This window comes from Coccinella septempunctata, chromosome 9 (assembly GCF_907165205.1).
Source record: "Coccinella septempunctata chromosome 9, icCocSept1.1, whole genome shotgun sequence".
Lineage (NCBI taxonomy): Eukaryota > Metazoa > Arthropoda > Insecta > Coleoptera > Coccinellidae > Coccinella > Coccinella septempunctata.
Window position 1 is genome coordinate 16,674,897 of NC_058197.1, and position 22,198 is coordinate 16,697,094.

Genomic DNA, 22,198 nt, shown 5'->3' on the forward strand with positions numbered 1-22,198 from the left:
CGCCCAACTATTGATGAGTTTTTAATGGTTGCTTTGACTGAAATTCCTACTTGAAGATGTGTTGATGGAGGATTTTACCATTTTACTGTTATGAATCGATTATTAATCAACGTCTTGAGGTTTCCGAATGTAATAACTACCGATTTGAATATATCCTGCTGTATTTGTAGCTTTCGTTTCACTCTTACACCTTTGTGGTCATCAAATAGGGATTAATTTCGGATAGCCTATCAAAGAGAAACAAGTAACAAACACCCTTCGAGAAATTCCCCTTCGAAATATGCCTGATGACCATCTTTGTTAGTTCCCTCGAAAAAAAAAGGCGATTAAATCGGTTAGAATCGAAAAAAAACCTCGAAAGATGCGAAAACGACTCTTTGTTAGTCTATATTCTCTTCCTAGTCGTATAACGTGAAGTTAGCCAAACCCCATAAATTCTATGGTTTCTTCTGATGACTTGTGAAGTATCGGATATTGAAGTAGACCTTCATTGGTCTATGGATATTGCCCATTTTTTTGAAATAATCCGCTGCATCTCATAACAACCTTCAAAATAATTGAGCGAAGCTTGTATTTCGGTGATATAATTTTTCAAATTATGAAAAAAATAAAAGTGTGCGATTTTTATATTTTTATTTTTCTTTTTTTAAATTATATACTGAAATATTCAGTACAGTCAAGTATTTACAGATGATTGGCAAAATTACTCTTCCATCAATATATACAGAATCCTAACTATATACAAAAAAAAATAGATCACTAACAACAGAATTGTATTGCTAAAAAGTATGTTAAAATAAATTTTTTTTTTAGTAAATTTTCCAATCCTTCATTGTAAAAGTTCATACACCTCTGTTTTCTCCTTAAAACTTTGAATATTTACAATATAAACTTTAATTAAATTAAGGCTAAAAACTAAGGAAATAATACATTTTGGAGATCTGGGAAGGACAGTTACCATACCTTGCATTCAATTCGGATATTAAAAGTAACATATCTTCAGTCGAAAGACAACATAGACTGATCTATTTTTTCAACCTGGCAAAATTCACCACTTTATCACAATCCAAAGTTAATTTCATGAAAATTAAGTTGATGTTTCACTCAGTTTTCATGCGACATCGGAACCGATTTAATTTTTATGGGAATTTAATTCAAAACGGTTCCGATCGAAGATAATATTGAAATATCTGTTCCCTACCTTATTGAAAGAACTTTGCACAGTATTGGCATATTTCATTGACCTTTTTCTAATATCCCGTAACTTCAAAGATCGATATTTCACTGTAGAGCCTTTTTTTTCATCTTTCTCGAGGCCTGTTGGAATATGGAAACTACTTCGTGAAAATAAAATACTTTTATCATCAAGATGAAATTTGAAATGTTTTATACTGGTCATTTACTCCCATATTGAATGAGCCGGAAGGTGATAAAAAAGGTCTTGTAAAATAACGGTTCAAGCAATTGCGGGACATGAGAATCAGGCTAACGATTACTAAATTGCTTTTAGTATAGATAAAATATAGAAGACATAATAAATAAGATTTGATTAAAACATTAAAATATACTTTATTCTAAAAAAAAATAATAATTTAGCGAAGCTAGATCTCAATTTTCCGTCGTGTTTTAAAATTTTGTTGGCAATTTTGACGCAAAACAATCGTCCAGCTCTCAAGAAAAAGGCTTGATTGGTGGAAATTTGGTTTAAGCCGAAATTCGTTAAGAAATTCGATTTTTTTTTGTTCGTATTCTCCGAAACTAAACAGAACCTACTGATAGGTTTTTAATTTTTTTTTTTTCAATTTTGAACGACACAAGAAAAACCTGAAAATGACGTGCAAAATTTAAGACTAGAAAGTAAACTCAACTGTAACGTTTTTTTAAACTCTTAAATTAAATAAAACATCAAAAACGAGTGAAACACAATCGACAAAGGTCATAATTTCACTTAACCAGTTCAAAATGCGAAACTGACCAAAAAAGGGTAAATAACAAATTTATTCCAATTAAATTTTTGAATTTTCACAGCCAAATCAGATACGGATCTATTATTAGCTTTAATTTTTTATTTTTTTTTTCGAAAATTTAGTACAGAAATGTGCATGGCTGGTTTCAAAATAGTTTGATGGCGAAATCAAGCACTGGAAAGTATAAATAAATAAATCAATTATTTATTGGATTTTTACGGGTAGCATTCAATGCCACAGTACCCGAGAAAAATCGTAGTGAAATGAAAAATTAATGAATCGAATATTGTGGAACCAGCCATTAGAGAGATATCCTCAAAATAAGAGTTAACATAAAAACAGTTAACAAATGTAACAAAAGTTCAGAATATGATTATCCATGAACGTTTATAATTGATTTCTCTTCGAAACAATTTCAACTGTGCGACTTTGTAGGATTATATACAACATAATATCTACAAGAGTACCATTGAGTAATGGTAGCTCGTTTACAAGTCGCATGGGGGGCTATCATTTTTCAGTTCGTTTGAAAGTACGGTGAGGTAGAAGGCAGTTTCATACCAACTGAAAAACGAATTACAGTCGAAAATTAACAATTTAACACTGTGCGAAGTTTTTCTGCTGCTTAAAATCCACATCTTAACCATTCCTCGAAGACTTTATCGTTCTAACTCGGTCTTGGATTCGCAGTGCTCACAACGACCAATGGGCATTTCCCAACTACGTACTGAGCGTTTACAAGAGGCACCACTTTACCGTTGAGTTGCTGTTGCGTTATGAAAGTAGGTACCAAAGGCGTGAGGTCAGTGATGCCCTTGGGTACTATTGCTAATTTCTGAAGTACCAATCCCTGGTTAAGCGGATATCCGACAGGTACAACGGACAGAGCAGTCTGAACAGGCTGTTGTACCTAGAAGGAGAGTAACTTGGATCAAGATTCAAACGAGACGATTCCAAACTGTCCCAACCACTTTATTTCTAATGAGATTTTCGATTGAAAACTTTCTTACTTCTTTCAGGGAAGTAACGGTGCTCGACACTGGTCCCTGACTCTTGCTCGGCAATATGGGCAACGACAGTTTTTTCACGCCGTTCGTGGTCAACAGGGAGTGGTGCGGATGCTGCTCCTCCACCAATTCCGTCCTCGAATCCTCGTCTTTCATGTCGACCACGCTAGACTCGGTCTCCGAATCCCTACGGTTGCCCTCTGGAGCGGTAGGTACGACCTCTGCAAGGAGTCTGTTGAAGTCTATGTTCTCGTAGTGAGAGGACAGGTCCTTTTTGAGTAGCGCTAACTTGGTCTGCCACGAGATCTTCTCCCTGGCCAATCTCTCCATTTCCTGCTCCAGATCCCTCTCTTTCTTCCTCAGTATGTGGATGTACCTGGAAACAGACGGGGGTTAAGTTAGGAGGGTTTACAAGTTGATGTTTGGTGTATAGAAAGGGTCTTGATGACCTTGATAATGATAAAATGCAAACGAACCTTATAGCTGAATGTAGTATGTTCAAATTGGAGGTCTTCTTCTCGTCGGGGGAGGCTGGTAACTGTTTCTTCAAGATGTCGAAGCACTCCTTCAGATGGGCCCTCCGGTGCTTCTCCAGCTTGTTGTGCACCTCCCTAGTGCCCGCCCTGAACACCAGAGGGGGCGGTTTTCGCTTGGCCACGTTGCTCTTCTCGTCTATGTACAGGGGGTTGATGATGTCGAAGCTGTTGTGTATGAACCTGGTGCGGTTCATGGTCTCCGCCTTCTTGTCCAGGAGGTTGGTGGTCTCGGTGGAGGACGCGGGCGCGTGTATGACGCTCTGCGCGGCTCCGGGTAGGTGGGAGGTAATCACCAACGTCTGTTGGTTCAGCGGCGCGATGTTGGTGATCGGCTTCTGGAGGACCGGGTGCGCGACCAGGCCGTTGGCGGTGGTTACGACGGTCGCGGTGGTCGACAGGGCCGCCTTGCTCTGTTTCTCCATCATTTCTTGCAGTTCGAGGTACTTGGCGGCTTCCAGGAGGGTGTCGAGGCTCATCTTGCGTTCCGGTTATGCTGGAAGGAGGAATTTCGGTTATTACCACAGTTTATGTATTTAATATGGTCGTATAGTTAACCTAGTTTCTAGGAGAAGAGTTATTGTACTAAATGGAATCCCCAGGGGATCTGTGACGACAGATGCGGGTGTAGCAATCCCGGGGCCCCAGCTGGTTACCTCTTCTTAAGAGTTGAGGGTAGTTTCCTGGACAAATATGGTGGAAGACGGTTCCCCCTCTCACTAACCACATCTTGCTCAAGGTGAGTGAAATTGTGGTTATATTTCGGAGGTTGGCAGATGGTTTAGGGTTTAAGATCCCATTAGTTTTCCTGGGGAAGCTTTCCCAGGGGGCATGGTTCAAAAACCACGATAGGGACTGGCGCTGGAATATACAGGGTAAGCGTACACTATCGTAAGGCTCCTGCTCGAGGGTTTTCCAGGCAGAAATACTTGCTATTGAAAGATTAGTAGACATAAACCAGGAAAGAAACTAGCAAGGAAGTGACATGGTGATCCTTTCTATTAGTCAAGCTGCTATCAAAGCACTGAACTCCTATGTCATCGACTTAAAGCTGGGAGTGACCAAGGTAAGTTATTGAAATAGGCAAAAACAGCAAGGTCTCTTCAGTTTGGGTTCCTGGTCACTCTGGAATTAAAGGAAACAAAGAAGCCAACACACTCGCCAGAAAGTTTTGGCACCAACGCCACTTACTATCCCAGAAACTATCCGTGGCATAGGAAAATGAGCCTCAAGATTGTTTCTAGAGATGGAAGAAACCAAAAGAGAAACACTCTGAAGAAATCTTCTAAGAACGGATCGTACCAAATGGTTTCTTCGGGATTTTGAAACTGTAAGGTCCAAGAATTATTTAGATAACAATAGGGATAAGTTACGCCTCCTCACTGGCTTCCTCACAGGACATTGTCACCTCAAGAAGCATATTGAGAGAATGGGCTCATCAGAAACAGTCGAGTGTAGATTATGTTGGGAAGACAAGGGAACTTGTTACAAGGTGCCTTTCCATTGCAAACCTGCGCAAGGAATGTCTTGGACGAGGATTTAGCCTTCCTGAAGCCCCCTCAGATACTGGTATTCATTGGAACTCTGGAGCTGGATCTCGAGCTGTAGATGGAAAACAGCTCTGATGAGGACACAATAGACCTCAAAGTCACAGTGGAATGTAACCTCCTCACCAAACTCTTACTATCCTAATACAGACAGGGACACTCGAGCTAGCAAAGTAGCAAAAAGCAACTACACCCTGAAATTCATAGTGACTTAGCCTTCTTGAAGCCCTCGCAGATACTCCCAGGATCTCCAGAGCTGGGAGGCGAGCTGTAGATGGCGCAGTTGTGAGAACAGCTCTGATGGGCACACGTAATAGACCTCAGGGTCTCAGTGCAACGTAACCCCCTTTAAAATCTAGAAACCAGGGACGAACCGCTATACAGAACGTGCTATAAGTAGAAACAGACAGCTTTCTTGATGGAAGACACTTAAAAAAAGGGAAAAACAATATGAGTGAAAGAATACAGAGATTGGAACTGATGCTCATGAAAACATTTGAACAATTACCAGGCCAAACAGCCCAATAGCGAACGTTGGACAATTTCAGGCGCCCTGGGGAGAACTCGGTAAGCTTGGCAACGTCGCGCCGAACAAGTTGCATGCTGCTGTGCACGTTGTCCGCGGGCCACGGCGCACGCGTCGACCGCCACTCGTAAAAACGAACAAAGGAACCGAGACCGCGGAACCGACCGAACGACGACCGACGTCCTCTGCATTCATACGACGGAGGAGAGCGTGATTTTGTTGCACTTTCTAACCGTGGACAGATGAATCACCGTCCTCGATCGGAAACCGCGATAAGAGATAGAGGGACGACTCGTGTCGTGAAAATCTGCGGGAAAAACGGGCGAAATCGCGGGCGTAGGATCGATTTTTCGGGCGACTTGTTGGAGCGCCGCGGATGCGCCCGCACATTTGCGACTTGCACCGCGTTTCCGATCGAGCGCGGTATTTCCGTTTGTTTACTTGGGCGCATTCGTTCGTACACGCGGAGGCGTTGGAACTCCGGGGAAACTTGAGAAAAACACGGGAAATTTGCGGTAGGTCGCGATTCTAAGTGAGGCTGTGTTAGCTTCACGTCACACGTGGGGGGTATGCACGTGCTACGGCAGCAAGGATGTAGCTTGCATGGAAACGTATCAAACGTGCCGGGAGCTCGAGGTTAAATTTGTTATTGTTGATCGAAGGAGGCTAGCCAGCTACAGTAGCCGCCTCGTGACATGCCAAAACTTTGTGACACGCCGACGATGCACAATCTTAATGTGACTGCAGTAGTTGACACGCAAGTTAGAGTGACGTGCCAGTCTACTCATGAACAGATCCTTGCATGAGTATACAAGGGATAGCTACAGCCCTGCTGTCATTCCCTCACGGAAAATCCAACTACTTGCTGCCTAATGCTAGTAGTAGGGCAAATTGGACCTTTATCTAACACTTGTGCTCAAGAGTGAAACTTTCAATGACCTATCAGGCCAAGCTAGAGTTTTCTGCTGTTATTAGAATGTCGTTGTATCATGAAGCAACTGGCTAGAAGCACTAAGGTTATTCTACCATGGGCATTGTGGTATCTGAAGATATAAACAAACGAAAAGGGCAGGGCATCAAGGTTAAAGCCTGCTGGACCCGAATCCATCAGTGAGCTTGGGAAAGACCTATAAAGGACCAACAATTTGAGGTGACCAATAGAACAATGTAACGATCAAAGAGCAAACTTCCTTGTGACGTTTCTTGCAGGTTAACGTCAGTCGTCGACAGGTTAAAACAGACATGGAGGACTAGGCAATACGCGCATGAAACTGTTTACTCTGTAAAAGGAGACAAAGCTATGAAGTGGCCAATATTTGTCCTTTCTCTGGACATATCCCTTATTGTATATGCATGGGGGATGTTCAGTCCGTTCTGTATGTCTGTGGGTTAAAACCGTTCACAGACAGGGTTGGCTGGTACCGATTCGACTCGTCGAGCAAAGAGTAGATTTTTTTTTGGACTCTCGTGTTCATGAGAATTTTTATTGTGGTTTTTCTGTATGAAAAGGGACAATTTCATGGCGGTCTTTACATGTGAGGAATGACAGTTTCAATACTGAAGAATGGAGATGCCCATAATCGATGGAAATCTACAGGGTGAGTCTTTGACTCTTACAAATATTTTAACGGTAGATTCTTGAGGTCAAACGATACAGGCCGTTGAAAAACCATACAAAATATGTTATTTTTAGTTCTATCTCACCAACGGTTTTATCGAATGAAATGAATTTTCGAGAAATATAATGTTCAAAAATTAAAAGTGTTATATTCGTAACGATCTGGATCTGTAGGTATAAGTATCGATACATCAGATGTCTATAACTCAACTGAAACTTTATTCTTTTCAATCATGTACAATCATATACATCCCCACCTGAATGAGGATGCGCATTCTTACATATTTACATATATAACAAAAAGTATCTGTAAAATTTGAAAAATTGGTTACTTTGGCTGAATACAACTCTGTTTAAGATCCACAGATGTGTAGTGTCTATTGTCACAGATTTAGCTTGATTTTCTGGAGGGATTTTTTTCCACAGCTCATAATGAAAACTCAAAATGGCTTTATCTTTTTAGCAGGGCCGAATCGGAAAAAATGGTTTGGGAAAAAAGTGTTTCTTTTGGCCTCAATAATCTACTGTTAAAATAGTTGTACGAGTCGAAGACTCAACCTGTATAATTAAACCGAATACATAGTTTTAACTCATGATTTCCTTCAAAAAAATTCACTAAAGTGTTTCGGAGTTATAATATAGCAACAAGTGTAGTGATTTATAGGACTGTCATTAGTGAAAATTATGAAATTGCTTTCGATATTTAACCATTTACTCCAACAATATGTTCCCGTTTTTCGTTGAGCTTTTTTCGGATCATATTCCTAAAACAGAACATTTTTCCTGCTAGAGGTGCGGTAGGAGTTGACCCTGACGAACATTAATTTTCTTCGTTCCTTCACTAAATGCTGCAATAGACGCTACTGTTTGATGACATTCCTATCCTTCTTCTTCGTGAAGGATTATCGAAAGGAGAACAGAAATAAGGACACGTTTGACGGAATTCTGATCAATATTCTATCGAACAAAGTGGCTCAGTTGAAACGCCCTACTTTTTATAACTATTCATACAAATCTTCTAGTTTCCCTCAAGTATCTAAGTATTTTTTCAATAATTCAAACATATACTCTATCTAGATGACCTGGTCCTCCTTAAAAAAAACCAAATACATTCAGAAAATGTTTATATATTGAAGCTATGAGAACGTGACCAGGTAGGACAGTGAAAATCATTACAGATCTCACAAATTTTTATCTTGTGATAGATAGATTAGATCAAGAGGCCAGCCTGAGAAATAAAAGGGCCAATACACTTGCCAGGAAACTCCTTTCATTGGCCGAGGTTAGGAAAATGTACCTACAATAAAGAGTTTCAAGAAAATGAAAAACCCTAGACCCTAGAACACTCCAAAAAGTTCCTTGGGAACTTGAACACTAAGAGAAGTATCTGGATCTTAACAAGAATATACACCTCCTTACTCAGGAAGCATCTAATGAGTATGGGTCGAGTAGAAACTAAAGATTGTTGATCCTGTGGGGAGGAAAATTAAACTTAGGATCACCTGGGACAAAATGCTAGCCAACGCAAAAAATGCTTTGGACTAGGAACTTTTTGAAGCCATCCCAGACACTGTAGTTCATTTGAACTCTAGAATTAAAAGAGCCATGGACGACATACATCACGCAGTGCAACAGAAACTTCAACTTTAAAATCTATATCTAGATTAAAAAATTGATGAACGTAAAGCACATCGATAACTCGAAGGAATAATTCAAAGGTTCGTTAGCCAAAACGAATAAAAGCCACCTAAAACGGTAATCCAAAGACAGCGTCGACGTTTTATTTATTTGCATTGTTGATTCTCTGGACGGCGACACGGATAAATATTAATAATAAAATTACGTCACCCCACGTATTCTATTTATTTGCGAACGGCAGAGAGAGAGTCGTCGGAAATATCTGTATCTTCTAACTGTAAAAATCGCGAGAACGGTAATCGTTAAACTTGGATTATCCTAGGGGGGTCAACGATTCGAAATCGACCACGTTTTCGGGACGACACGCGCGTTTCGCCACAACTGCGACCTCCTCAGGTCGAACGTAGGCGAAAGGGTTAGACGGTTTTCGAATCTGGTGAGATTTGATAGCACACGATCGATTCGATCGAAAAAACCCTTGGATTTGGTTGCACGTAGTTTGACAAGTGTCAGTTACTTCCATCTTCATCCCCCTGGTGGTGGCGAGAGTGGTAGGAAATGTAACCATCGGCGAGTAGAGGGCGAATTTCAAGAAATCTGCATCGTTTTTGGCGAACTACCCAAAATGGTACCGATCAAGGGGGTGGGAAGGTATCTGCGAACGCTAGATGTCGCTATGAACAGTTTTGTTGTACCGGGTGGTATACATTTATTTATATTATATCGCAAATTAGGGTTTAACTGAACGATTAAATGAGTTTTATAAGAATTAAATAAAAATCCCAATATATTTACTTTCGACTGAGTAATTTTGGTAATTTTAAAACGGGTGTTGCTTCAAGGGTTGAACGCATCCGCCATAAACATCCCCTATCTGGTGATAATTAGTACCCTTGGACATGAATCTACTAGAATGCCCGAAAATGCTAATTTGTAAAACAACGTTAGATAAATTATTTTCTTATTACGATTTCTTTAAGAGTCTTTTTACATCTGGTACTTTTCTCGTCTCAGGTGACTAATTTTGGTGGATGACAGCTGTTACCCCCGTCTGTTCCACTAAGCAACCCCCCTCGGTTATTTCTACCGTTTAAAAACCTTCTCTTACCCCTTTCATCTCGAGTAACTTCAAGTGATTAGCATTATATTAATAACTTCTCGAATTGATATTTTGTTAGCATCTGGGGGGTAGTTTTATCGTGACCGTTTGAGGGGTGCGCGACCCCGCCATTTTTCCTAGACTTTTAGAAAACGCCTACTGTTCCATCTATCATCTTAAATCCCAAAGTCCCTTGAAACCCTCTCAATTTCCAAAATCTTTGAACCCAACTTGAATGATGAAATATTACAGTTACTCTAACAAGACAGTTGCTACAATTATTGTGGTCTCGTTTTCCACCATTTTTGCAAGAACATGGCGGATTTGGTGACTTATCTGCATTCTGGATTAAAGTAATCTGTGCTCCTAAGCCGCCATATTTTTGCCAAATCTCAAATTGTCGCCACTGTCTCGTTAGAGTCCACTGTAGTATCAACAGGGTAGTACCGCCATCTCTGTGCAAAACTAGGCATTTATCGACACACCCTCGTACAATAATCTAGGCACATGCATTCGATCAACATCTAGACACCCGCCCTCTACGTCTTTCGTGGAAAACGTGAGGACCTTAGTACCCTTCGAATATCGTGGGTGTGCTCCTGGTCCCTCAAAAAAAAAAAAAAGAAATGCGAAGCCCTCCTCCATATTCATAAATTCCTGCTTAGGAACAACCACTTCAATTTTAGATAGGCGTTGTTGCAGCCAGCAGCGCATGAGGATGCCCCGATTGATATTTAGCGTTCCGTAGATTATCTTATCAACGAAAATAATCAATGTCAATGTCAAGTCGCGTCGTGACTGGAAATTCAGCGACTCGTCATACAGTTAGGACGTAGTGTTGAAAATTACAAAAAAAAATACACAAAAACTTGTCGAAGTGGTGTCCTCTACCAATTTACTCAGGGAATAGGTTTTATTGTGATCTCCTATATTCTTTTCACTCCTATAAGCGAGAGGTTTTGCACTGGTAATATGTTGTAGACCTTTTTCCGAAACGTTTCTGAAATTCCCTAATATATATATTCTATATTTCTCAAAAATTTCTGATATATTTCTCAAAATTTCTGAGTTTCTCTCAAAATTTATGAGATATTCCCCAAAAATTGCTGAGTTTTTCTCAAAAATTTCTGAGATATTCCTCAAAAATGTCTGAGTAACCTTCAAACATTTCTGAGTTATTTCCAAAAATTTTCTGAGTACCCTTCAAAAAATTTCTGAGTTATTTCCAAAAATTTCTGAGTACCCTTAAAAAATTTCTGAGTCATATCTCAAACATTTCTGAGTTATTTCCCAAAAATTTCAGAGATATTTCTCAAAAATTTCTGAGGTATTGCTCAAAAACTTCCGAGATATTTCTCAATAAAAAATAAAATATCGACAAACTATAAGAAGAAAAAGAATTTTTCATCAATGAGTTCAACCCTATTTTAAGCTCGAAATACAAATAAGACCCACAAAGTTAATAAATTACTGAGGTTTGTCTTTTACAAAAATCAGATAAAGCACCAAAGTACTTAGTTTTTGCCCCAAAAATATCACAGAGTAGAGCTATCTACTTTAGGACCAATCAGTAAATAAATACAGTTTGAATAAAATGCCTTCGAAAACAAGGGGTTGGGGAGGGAGTTTATTTCAGTATAACTCATTCTAACTTAAATTAAACAAAAAAAAACAGTTCAAGGGAAGTTGGAACATTTATGATGATTACAACAGGGTTCATGAGATTAAATAAATATATTCAATAAATGGAATATTATCCTACATTCAATTAAATAACACTATCAGAAGAATTTAGTACTTCTACGGCTATACTGCGAAACTGTTCTCAATTAACTGTGATTTATTTATAAGTGAAAAGTATATTCAACGTTTCCAACAGGGTGATTGTAGTATTGTTGGTGATTAAATAATATTTTTCATGAGATAAGGCAGTTCCAACAATTGAGTTATGAAAAGACCATTGAAAAAAAAGGGTCGGAAATGATCATTCCATACACTATGTATATATATACACTACATATATATTATCGGCAATAAATATAACGAACGGTGTGGGGTGGGGGATTGGATTGTGAAGTGGGGTGGGAAAACTGTAACTTCTTCAACACGAGGGCCAAACTTCAGAACCTACAATACTATTGTACTAAGTTAAACAGGCTTATTAAATTACAATTTGGATTAGCTACTCTCAATACAAATTCAAAGTGATACTCAGAGGCCTATCCTTCACAGTGGGCTTTCATCTCTTAAGGGGGAAATCGAAAGAAATACAAACCTAAAGGTTCCACTAACTTCAGCTCTAACCATGACCCTGCCAAGCCTTTCAAACGGGACCGCTTCTGTAAGCAAGAATTGACTAAGTCTCGAGGATAATAAGGGTTACAGTAAAATAAAAAAATAAAAAACCGAGGACCAAGTATTACATGAAAGCGATGTTTGGGTGGACAGCAAACAAATTCGGTTTCGCCTTATATTTATATCGAGCACGCGCAGCGCCCAGCGCTGTATTTTTTTGAGCTCTCGAGTACGTTTATTTAAACCAGTCGATTGTTGTGAGAATTGGTATAGAAGGGGTACTGAGAATCGTATTAATTAGGTTATCTTTGGTGATTACAACTGCTCGCTCAGTTTCAATAGAACGATTAAAATGGTTTTATCGATTTGCGATATTGTTTCTCATCCCGATCTACAGACTCGAGAATAAAGCGTCAGTCGATGTAGCTATGCGAGTGTATGCAAGACAGTTGTGCCAACTCGACGATGAAAAAATTTCGACAATGTATATTTCGATTAATCAAAACATAAACGGAAGATATAATTCATTATTGTTAAGGTAAACAAAGCCACTGTTGCCATAAGTAAAACTGCGCGGGCGTAGTATGACGATAACAACAATTTTTCACCAATGAGAAAGAAGGTAACCTCAGGCATTGGATAAAGTATGTGCTATTATATAGGGTGATCGATAGAGTCTCAAGTGGAACTGCAGCCTTCCCTTCTATGCAGATAAACCATGCAGATTTAGGAGGTATTTTCACTCAAAGTTGAAGTTTAACAATGGATACTTAGGGTTTTACAACGGAAGATAGCGTCTGAAGTAAATTATGTTTAGTGAACCTGGAGAGGATTAATGAAAGTTGGGGTAGATATTGCCCTAATGTCAACGGGAATTTCCCTGTAGATTATTGAAATGATATTTTCGTTTCCTCTTCATATATAACAACTCATTCTCGAGTATTCGAATATTAGGCGAATTTAGTTGAATTGGCGTCGGATAGGGGACTTGGAGGAGTAGATGCAGCATTATTTTTTCTATATCACGATAAATTTTCCATCCCCGTCTAAATGTCTTCGAATATTCGCCGATAAACTAATCTCTCTTTTGTAGACGCTTTTCCCCCTCCTCTAAACGCGTCCATTCCGATTTTTAAAGTACCGAATTACTCTCAATACCGGCCCCTTGGGGTTTTTGTCATCGACGAAGCGAGAAAAAAAATAACGTTCAGTTGGGCGAGCATAGTGAGTAGTGAGTTAAACGTGTTTTAACTGGTCGGGGGGTAGACCCGCCTAATATCTGGCAGTTTTGTCACTGGCTGACGATAAAGTCTCATATTTATGACGACTTTGGACAGGTCGGTTGATGAGGGGAGAAGAATTTTGAATGCCAACATCTTTTCGCGTGTTGATTACAATGTACCACCGGGTATACGTTACGTGAAACGGTACGCGAGGTAAAATATTCAATGTAACACATTTTCATCCAGGTTGTATAAGTATAGGGTAATTTCTATACAGGGTGAATGTTTGACTTGCACTTATATTTTATGACAGAAGATTCCTGCGGTCAAAAAAATATCTTTATAGTTGTAATATAAGCTATATGCTTGAAAAAAAACTAGTTTGAAACTTATTCTCAACTGGCCCCATCTTTTTGGGAAATTTTCGAAGGTCAACGTTCGAGTAGTTTTTCTCCCAGGAAAATCAATCTAGATCTGAATGTGATACATATTCTAAAAAAGTATCTCTTCTAGTAATAAATCTGAGAATTTCATCCATTTCGGCGCAACCGTTCGGTCTTGAGGAATTTTTAACTGGCCCCATCTTTTTGGGAATTTTTCGAAGGTCATCTTTAGAGTGATTTATCTTCCAGAAAAATTATCGTAGATCTAAATGTGATACATATTCTGAAAGAACAACTCTTCTAGTCATAAATCTGAGAACTTCATCTATTTCGGTCTTGAGGAATTTTTAACTGACCCCCTCTTTTTGGGAATTTTTCGAAGGTCATCTTTAGAGTGATTTATCTTCCAGAAAAATTATCGTAGATCTAAATGTGATACATATTCTGAAGGAGCAACTCTTGTAGTTATAAATTTGGGAATTTCATTAATCTCGGAGCAACCGTTCGGTCTTGAGGAATTTTTAACTGACCCCAACTTTTTGGGAAAATTTCGCAGATCGTCTTTAGAGGAATTAATCTTCCAGGAAAACTATCTTAGATCTAAATGTGATACATATTCTGAAAGAGCAACTCTTCTAGTAATAAATCTGAGAATTTCATCCATCTCGGCGCAACCGTTCGGTCTTGAGGAATTTTTAACTGACCCCCTCTTTTTGGGAATTTTTCGAAGGACAACTTGCGAGTATTTTTTCTTCCAGGAAAATTATCGTAGATCTAAATGTGATACATATTCTGAAAGAGCAACTCTTCTAGTCATAAATCTGAGAACTTCATCTATTTCGGCGCAACCGTTCGGTTTTGAGGAATTTTTAACTGACCCCCTCTTTTTGGGAATTTTTGGAAGGTCATATTTGGAGTGATTTATCTTCCTGAAAAATTATCGTAGATCTAAATGTGATACATATTCTGAAAGAGCAACTCTTCTAGTCATAAATCTGAGAACTTCATCTATTTCGGCGCAACCGTTCGGTCTTGAGGAATTTTTAACTGACCTCATCTTTTTGGGAATTTTTCGAAGGTCATCTTTAGAGTGATTCATCTTCCAGAAAAATTATCGTAGATCTAAATGTGATACATATTCTGAAAGAGCAACTCTTCTAGTCATAAATCTGAGAACTTCATCTATTTCGGCGCAACCGTTCGGTCTTGAGGAATTTTTAACTGACCTCATCTTTTTGGGAATTTTTCGAAGGTCAACTTGCAAGTAGTTTTTCTTCCAGGAAAATTATCGTAGATCTAAATGTGATACATATTCTGAAAGAGCAACTCTTCTAGTCATAAATCTGAGAACTTCATCTATTTCGGCGCAACCGTTCGGTCTTGGGGAATTTTTAACTGACCCCCTCTTTTTGGGAATTTTTCGAAGGTCAACTTGCGAGTAGTTTTTCTTCCAGGAAAATTATCGTAGATCTAAATGTGATACATATTCTGAAAGAGCAACTCTTCTAGTCATAAATCTGAGAATTTCATCCATCTCGGTGCGACAGTTCGGTCTTGACAATTTTTTAACTGACTTTAACTTTGAAGATAAATATAAGAGCTGATATGGGTGGTTGCAAGCTGAATTAGTTATTATCGAAAAATATTCAATATTTATCAAATGGAATGGAAAACAATCTAGTATCTTATTTTGGAGGTTAACATACTAGGAAAAACTTCAGTGTCAGGTTTCCAGAGTTGGCATAGCTCATTATTAAAAACTTGACTGTATTTTTTACCTAGGTCAAATCGGAAAAAATGGTAAATCTCTACTCCAACAGGAAAATCAAGATTTCTATTATTAAAAAAATATTTCGAGCTATTGGCCACACTTTCCAATATTCATGGAAAAAAAACCTCGAGAACCCCTTATAATCCTTCGGTGATCGCCTATCGACCATTCAATTAGTCCCATTAATCGAACATGGCTATTATTATCCCCCCACAAACTTCCCGAACTTTTCGTCGACCGAAAGAGTCCCAACAAATTACGGTACCGATTCGATTATCAAGATAAATATGATAATGATTAACGCCAGTTAGATATACGGGGGTAGTCCGTATTTATATTCGTAACACGGGATACGAGGGACAGATTAGGCTCCTCGACCATCAATAACAGGTCATTGTCCCAGACGGGCCGAACTGGTGACATAAAGGGGGACGGTTTTTCATTCAGGCGGATGCCGGACGCGATAACGGGAACAAAGAAAAAATGAGGAACTTTTTCGACAAAGGGATTACTATATTTCTGTTTACTATGCCCTTGTATCTTACCGGGAAAGGTAAGAATGAAGAGAAGTGTCTACCACTCGAAACGTCTCGAGTACGTACGCTGAATGGGATAATTGTTTTTTTCTTCGGTCAATAGGGAATACTCCTGACGAAAACGATGCATTTTTTATGAAATATCTTTGAAACGTCACATTTTGAACCATTTCAACCGTTTCCCAAAAAAATTATTCTAAGTACTTAAAAATGAAAAATAAAAAATGTCGATTTGAAATTTAAAGCGTTTCGTTTCTATTGCACAAGTTGGCAACATCGACTGAAATATGCGTTGATAATAAAGGACAACAAATACGCTATTTTGATGAGATAGACAAAGAGGGCTGTCTATGAAATCTGCGACGAACGAGGAAGGTCGTAAAATTTCATGGAATTTTTATGGCCGGTTGCTGTTGAGGCTCGCCAGTGAGTACGCGCCTTATGATGGCTGTAAATCAACAGCTGTTATTTTATAAACAAGACATTCTTCTTTTATTTTCTAGTAGGCGCTGTTGCCACATCGTAAACTTGAAACGAAGCGATTTAAATTCTAAAACTTCATATTTGAAGAATGATTTTGAATAGTTTCCAAGTATGAAACTCATAATTATTCAGTTTGAACTTGCATATGCTGTGATAACCCAAATTGAGGAGAATTCCCCATTTCGAAGACATGAAGAAAAATGGGGCGATATAAAACGTTAGTTTATGATTTTTTAAGTATCGTTTATATCGCTTTTAGGGCTTTTATGTACAAGCCCTCTGGAGGATAAATATCGCTCTACGAGAACAAGTGAATGGACCAAAAAAGACCTTTCAAAATTGCCTAGTGGCTAAACGTCGAAGTCACTGAATAAATATACAGGGTGAGTCTTTGACTGGTACAAATGTTCGAACAGTAGATTCTTGGGGTCATTAGAAACACTTTTTTCCTATATACCATTTTTTCCTACTTTGCCCTGATAAAAAGCTGTAGCTATTTTAAGTTTTCATAATGAGCTATGCCACTCCTGGAAAAACTAAATTGCCTTCAGAATAATAAGCTAAATCTGTGACACTACACATCTGTGGATCTTTTAAACAGGATTGTATTCAGCCAAAGTACAAAATTTTTCAAATTTCATAGATACTTTTTAATCTTTGACATCAAATTACTCGAAAACAGCGCATTATACGAGAAAATATGAAGAATACTTTTATTTTACAAAACGTTCAAATATTCATTAGATAGCGTCCAACTTAGTTTTGAGGTTTTAGAGTTGGGATCTTCAAATTTTTTGTATTTTTATGGTACGTAAAGGTCATAATGAGAAAACTGGAAGACGTGGGTGATGTCTTGTAATCGAAAGAGATTCATCAAATAAATGAAAAACTATATCCCGAAATTCATCTCATTCGATAGAACCGTTTGTGAGATAGAACTAAAAATAACGATTAGGAAAACTAGTAAAGGAAAGTGTTTCATCCGACCTCAAGAATCTACTGTTAAAATATTTGTACGAGTCAAAGACTCAGCTTGTATATTTACAGCGCCCTCATTGGTAAAAGGAATCACGATAAGGAATAGAGATTATAACGAGTAGGCCAGCAGATACACGGTTAAAGATTCTGGGAAAATATCATGAAAGTTTCAATGGGTTATGTTCGAATCTGGTAACTCTTGTACAAAATTAAATGAACAATGATGATAAATGATTACATTGTGGAGATACACATCCGAGCTGAGAGCTGATATGGGTGGTTGCAAGCTGATGGCGTTATCAGATCGAAAATTAAATAGAAGAGGAGAATATTTAATGTTTATGCTTGTTTTCCCGAGGATTTCCAAGGATAAATGCTCGGAGAAACTTTCCAGGGGTGGCAGACCCCATCATGATAACTTAAAATAGCTATATCTTTTCATTTAAGCCGAAAAGAACTCTGTTCCTTCAAGAGTAACGAAGATAATGGAATGAGAAGAAACTAACAAGGTGTAGAGAGCCTGTAGAATGACAGAGCGATCCAATGAACCCGGGAGAACCCCTGAACCCCACCATCCACTGTAATAGGTCGGAATCCGAGTAGGGGCGGTTGTCGCGCGGCCTCCGAGTCGACCGGACCCGACACCCGCTGACAATTTTTCGGAATCGGCGCGGAGCGAACGTTACCGCGCTTTGGGGACCGTAGAAACGGTTCGATAAATTCGAGAGCGCGTTCAACACGTCGCGGGGTTATCAACTCGAATTATTTATTCATGATGGCGTTGGCGAACGCGCGTAACGCACGGAACAGATGTCCCCAATCGAATTCACGACGTTACACGCTGCTAAATGAATGGGGTTATGCCACTCTACGGGCGGGTACTTTGTCGTTCTTTCAGGGTCCGACGCGTAATTAACCAGGCCTGAAGACGTCCGAGGGTGGGCCCCTTGCTTCTTGCTTGCGTGCAAGGGGGCATTCTCGACGGATGCAAACGTGCACGGAAATTAATGATCGAAAATTGATACTGTGTCACCGAAGAATTCATTGATAAAGCCAAGATCAACGAAATAAACATAATCTCGAGTTTTCTCTAAAGAAAACTACCGAAAAATTCGAAATATCCCGCCATCTTTCGCATCAGTTTCGTCATTCGAATTCAGACGTCCGATTGGTTCACAGAATCTGACAGAAATTCCGTCACTGTCATCTTATCGATGACACATGATCACAGAACTATGTACATTCTTCTTTTTTCGTTTTCTCGCCGAGTCGCCGAATGTCAACCGTCTCTTTACGTCTACAGATCATAGAGATACGTTTTTCTGTGATCTGCGATCGCGTCACCGTTTCAAGACGTTTGTGTTCTCGCAGAAACCATAGATAACCTACAGAAACTGCAGAAAGTAACTGGTTAAACTTCAGTTTTCAGATTGAAGAGAAAAGTCAGATAATATTATAATGAGATGAATGTTCACATCAATATTTTTCATAATAGAGGAAGAAAGGGGGTTTTTTATAAATAAATAATAATGAAACCTTGGTACGCGCCCTGCAAAAATCTTTTTCTGAAATGTTTTTGAAATTCTCCTTTATACAGGGTGAGTCTTTGACTCCTACAAATATTTCAACATTAGATTCTTGTGGTCGAAAGAAACACTGTTTTCCTCAACCATTTTTCCGAATCAGCTCGGTTCAAAAGATACAGGCTGTTGAAAAACCATAGAAAACATTTTGTAAAATGAAAATATTCTTCATATTTTCTCTTATAATGCACCGTTTCTGGTACTTTGATGTTCAAAAATTAAAAAGTATATGTGAAATTTGAAAAATTGGGTACTTTGGCTGAATTCAACTCTGTTTAAGATCCAGAGATGTGTAGTGTCACAGATTTAGCTAGTTATTCTAAAGATAATTGTGTTTTTTTTAGGGGTGGCATAGCTCATTATGAAAACTTAAAATAGCTACATCTTTTTATCAGGGCGGAGTAGGAAAAAATGGAAAAGAAAAAAAGTGTTTCTTTTGACCCCAAGAATCTACTGTTCGAATATTTGTACGGGTCGAAGACTCACCCTGTATATTAACTAACGTTAACTGACCCTAATGTCTCTGAATGAAAAACACTTGAAAGATATTTTCTCGATTTTAACCCAAGATAGCTACGGATAATTTCATACTAATTTAGAGTGCTCTGCCTTTTCATTTACGTCGCATAAATGTGATATTATTTGAAGCAAGGCTTCCTGCGAAAAACTTCTCATTCCCCTGATAAATATAGCGATCGATGGAACAACAATCATAACACAATAACATTTAATATATACAAAGATGACGCTGCTGGCACTTTTGTCACACAAACCAAGTTGTTTATCAATCATTTCGTGAAAAAACTATCGTGTATATATAGAACGATAAGGCAAAATTCTTTCATTTCAGCTCGCGCTAATTGAATTACAAGTTCCTTTGAAATTTATTCCGTTGGTCGACGATAACCTATCGAATGTTACAGATTTTCACAACCAAGGGGGGACTCCCCCCGGCCATTTCATACGAGGGGTAAAAAAAAATATAAAAAATAACATAGGCACGGGAAATAATTGAATTAAACGCAGCAATAATGACGCCTAAAAAATCGACCTGACCCAACAGACAGCCGGGTCGAGTAGGCGGGTACATATATAGGGTGGCCCAATACCCACGTCAGTTCAGAGAAAATGCAGGTGGGTTAGCCGAGTCTATGACGTCACCCGAGCACACCACGAGATCCGACCAATAGCGTCGCCGCTTCGAGCCACGTGTAAGCATCTGTGTGCTGTCAAAAATGTACACAAATTTGGTCCTCAGAATTGTGGCGTCATCGTCGTCCGTTCTGAGATGATTCGACGTTTTTTCACAACTACGTGAATTTATAAAAGCATCGAAATTTGAACTATTCGATTTTTTTTCGATGTGCCAACTCTCGGGTTCGATTGATAGAAAAACGATGTCGGTGTTGCATATAATTAGACGATAAATTCTGGTCGCTGTAAAACATTTCTGCGTTACGTAAACTGTCGGGTTCACAATGATCGTTATCGGGAAAAAAAAATACACTTCCGAAGTTCATTTTCAAAGTGATTACACGAATAGTTCCAGCGGTACAGCGGTCTGAAATTATTGTTCGACTTTATCTAAAATCGCACACGATATACGTGTCGAAATGTGAATAACAGAACACAATTAAAAGTCCTGTGTCATTTGACGGACACTTGTTATTTTTGTTTTCGACAATTTGAAACGGGATAACGATTGTGGAAAAAAATACTTGAGGATTTTCTATGATCCAGACTGGATTCTCTGAAGTCTAAGCAACACGAGGGTCGTTAATTTATCGAATCAGGGGAAAATATAAACATACAACCTGTAAATTTAAGGAGTGGCTCGCGTGTGCCGTGGCAACAGCGCTTTAGTCAATGGCGTAAACTCGCGTAGGTGACTAAGAGGAGGGGATCAACATAACGTGTCAAACATAACGGTTCAGGGCAATAATACGCGAAAAATCGCGGAAAAACGCGGTGAAAGTCACTTGGGACGCGTGGAAAATCCGTAATCTACCCCCACAAACCGAAATTTAACCTCAAAAACCGCGACGTACGGTCAAAATCCGACACGCCACAAAGTGTCATTTATAAACAAAAGAAAAACGGGCTATCATTACCGCGACCAATCAAACGGCAGCATAGGCTACGTCACGAGGGCTTGAAGCACCGGGCATTGGCCTACCATAGCTCACTTGATTACGAATACACCCAGCACTTTCTCTAGGAAAATCTCGATTTCTGACAGTTTATCCACGAAAATTAGTATGGAAATTGACTCACCTGTTCAATGCGAACTTTTCCTCGCCTACTGGTCGCCGTGGTAGATTGGGAAACAGCTTAAAAGTAGCGAAAAGGTCTCGTTGAGCTGTTCATTTGTACGAACAGTATTTTCTTCTGCGGTTTGTACGGTAGCTGGGTATTTATTAATCGTATGGTACTGTGAGTTCGGGGTTCTGTTTTCTGCGGAGTTTGACTGACGCAGACCGGTTTGCCACTGCCAGCCAACTAGACTACTATCACGTGGAAAAAGCTCTATCGAGCGATTCCGTCCCCACCACCGTGTTCTATTGACACCTAACGGGCGACGTTGCCGCTTCTCAAGGTCCCTAATTCCTGGGGTCCCTTGCGTAAACCCGTCCGTCACCTGGAACCGTCGAGGGTTTCTTGATTATCACGAAGGGAGTTCCGACTTTTAATGACGTTTCGTTGCGGTGACATGATTCAGGTGATTTATGAACGCAGCAGGGTCACGGCCATAAATAAGGTCTGAAAATATTTGGAATTTTATGATTTTTAGATAAAGGAAATCAGTTTACCAGGGTGCACTTACTAATGATGCACTTACTTTTCGGGTGTCCCCTGTAGATTTTTCATTTATCGTTGGATTAATTGAAAGGGGTAGTTTTTGGTCGAATTTATCATATTCTTAGCAAGAAAAAATACTATTATCCTTTGAAAATGAGGAAATTTCGATAAAAAATATGTAAAATTTCAGAAAACCACTGTTGAAAATGAAA

General features: G+C 39.0%; 1 protein-coding gene across 2 annotated transcripts; it reads right to left on the reverse strand.

Annotated features, from left to right (window-relative positions):
• Positions 1-618: 618 nt before the first annotated feature.
• Positions 619-21,702, reverse strand: LOC123320028 (max-binding protein MNT). Of its 2 annotated transcripts, XM_044907170.1 has the most exons (5): positions 21,462-21,702; positions 12,211-12,274; positions 3,451-4,003; positions 2,978-3,350; positions 619-2,877 (listed from the first exon to the last, which is right to left on the reverse strand). In XM_044907170.1, the coding sequence occupies exons 3-5, from the start codon at positions 3,984-3,986 to the stop codon at positions 2,635-2,637; spliced, it is 1,152 nt and encodes a 383-aa protein (XP_044763105.1). In that variant the 5' UTR covers positions 3,987-4,003; positions 12,211-12,274; positions 21,462-21,702; the 3' UTR covers positions 619-2,634. The 2 variants fall into 2 exon arrangements, with proteins under 2 accessions (XP_044763105.1, XP_044763104.1); XM_044907169.1 differs by lacking the exon at positions 12,211-12,274 and having other exon boundaries at positions 21,462-21,701.
• Positions 21,703-22,198: the final 496 nt, after the last annotated feature.

Bases quoted from the DNA above. Each gene is read 5' to 3' on its own strand.
- LOC123320028 (XM_044907170.1), bottom strand. From the start codon at position 3,986: ATGAGCCTCGACACCCTCCTGGAAGCCGCCAAGTACCTCGAACTGCAA. The intron at 3,351-3,450 runs GTTCGTTTGCAT...GTCTGTTTCCAG, and splicing joins ATACTACATTCAGCTATAAG to GTACATCCACATACTGAGGA. The intron at 2,878-2,977 runs GTAAGAAAGTTT...CTCTCCTTCTAG, and splicing joins CCGTTACTTCCCTGAAAGAA to GTACAACAGCCTGTTCAGAC.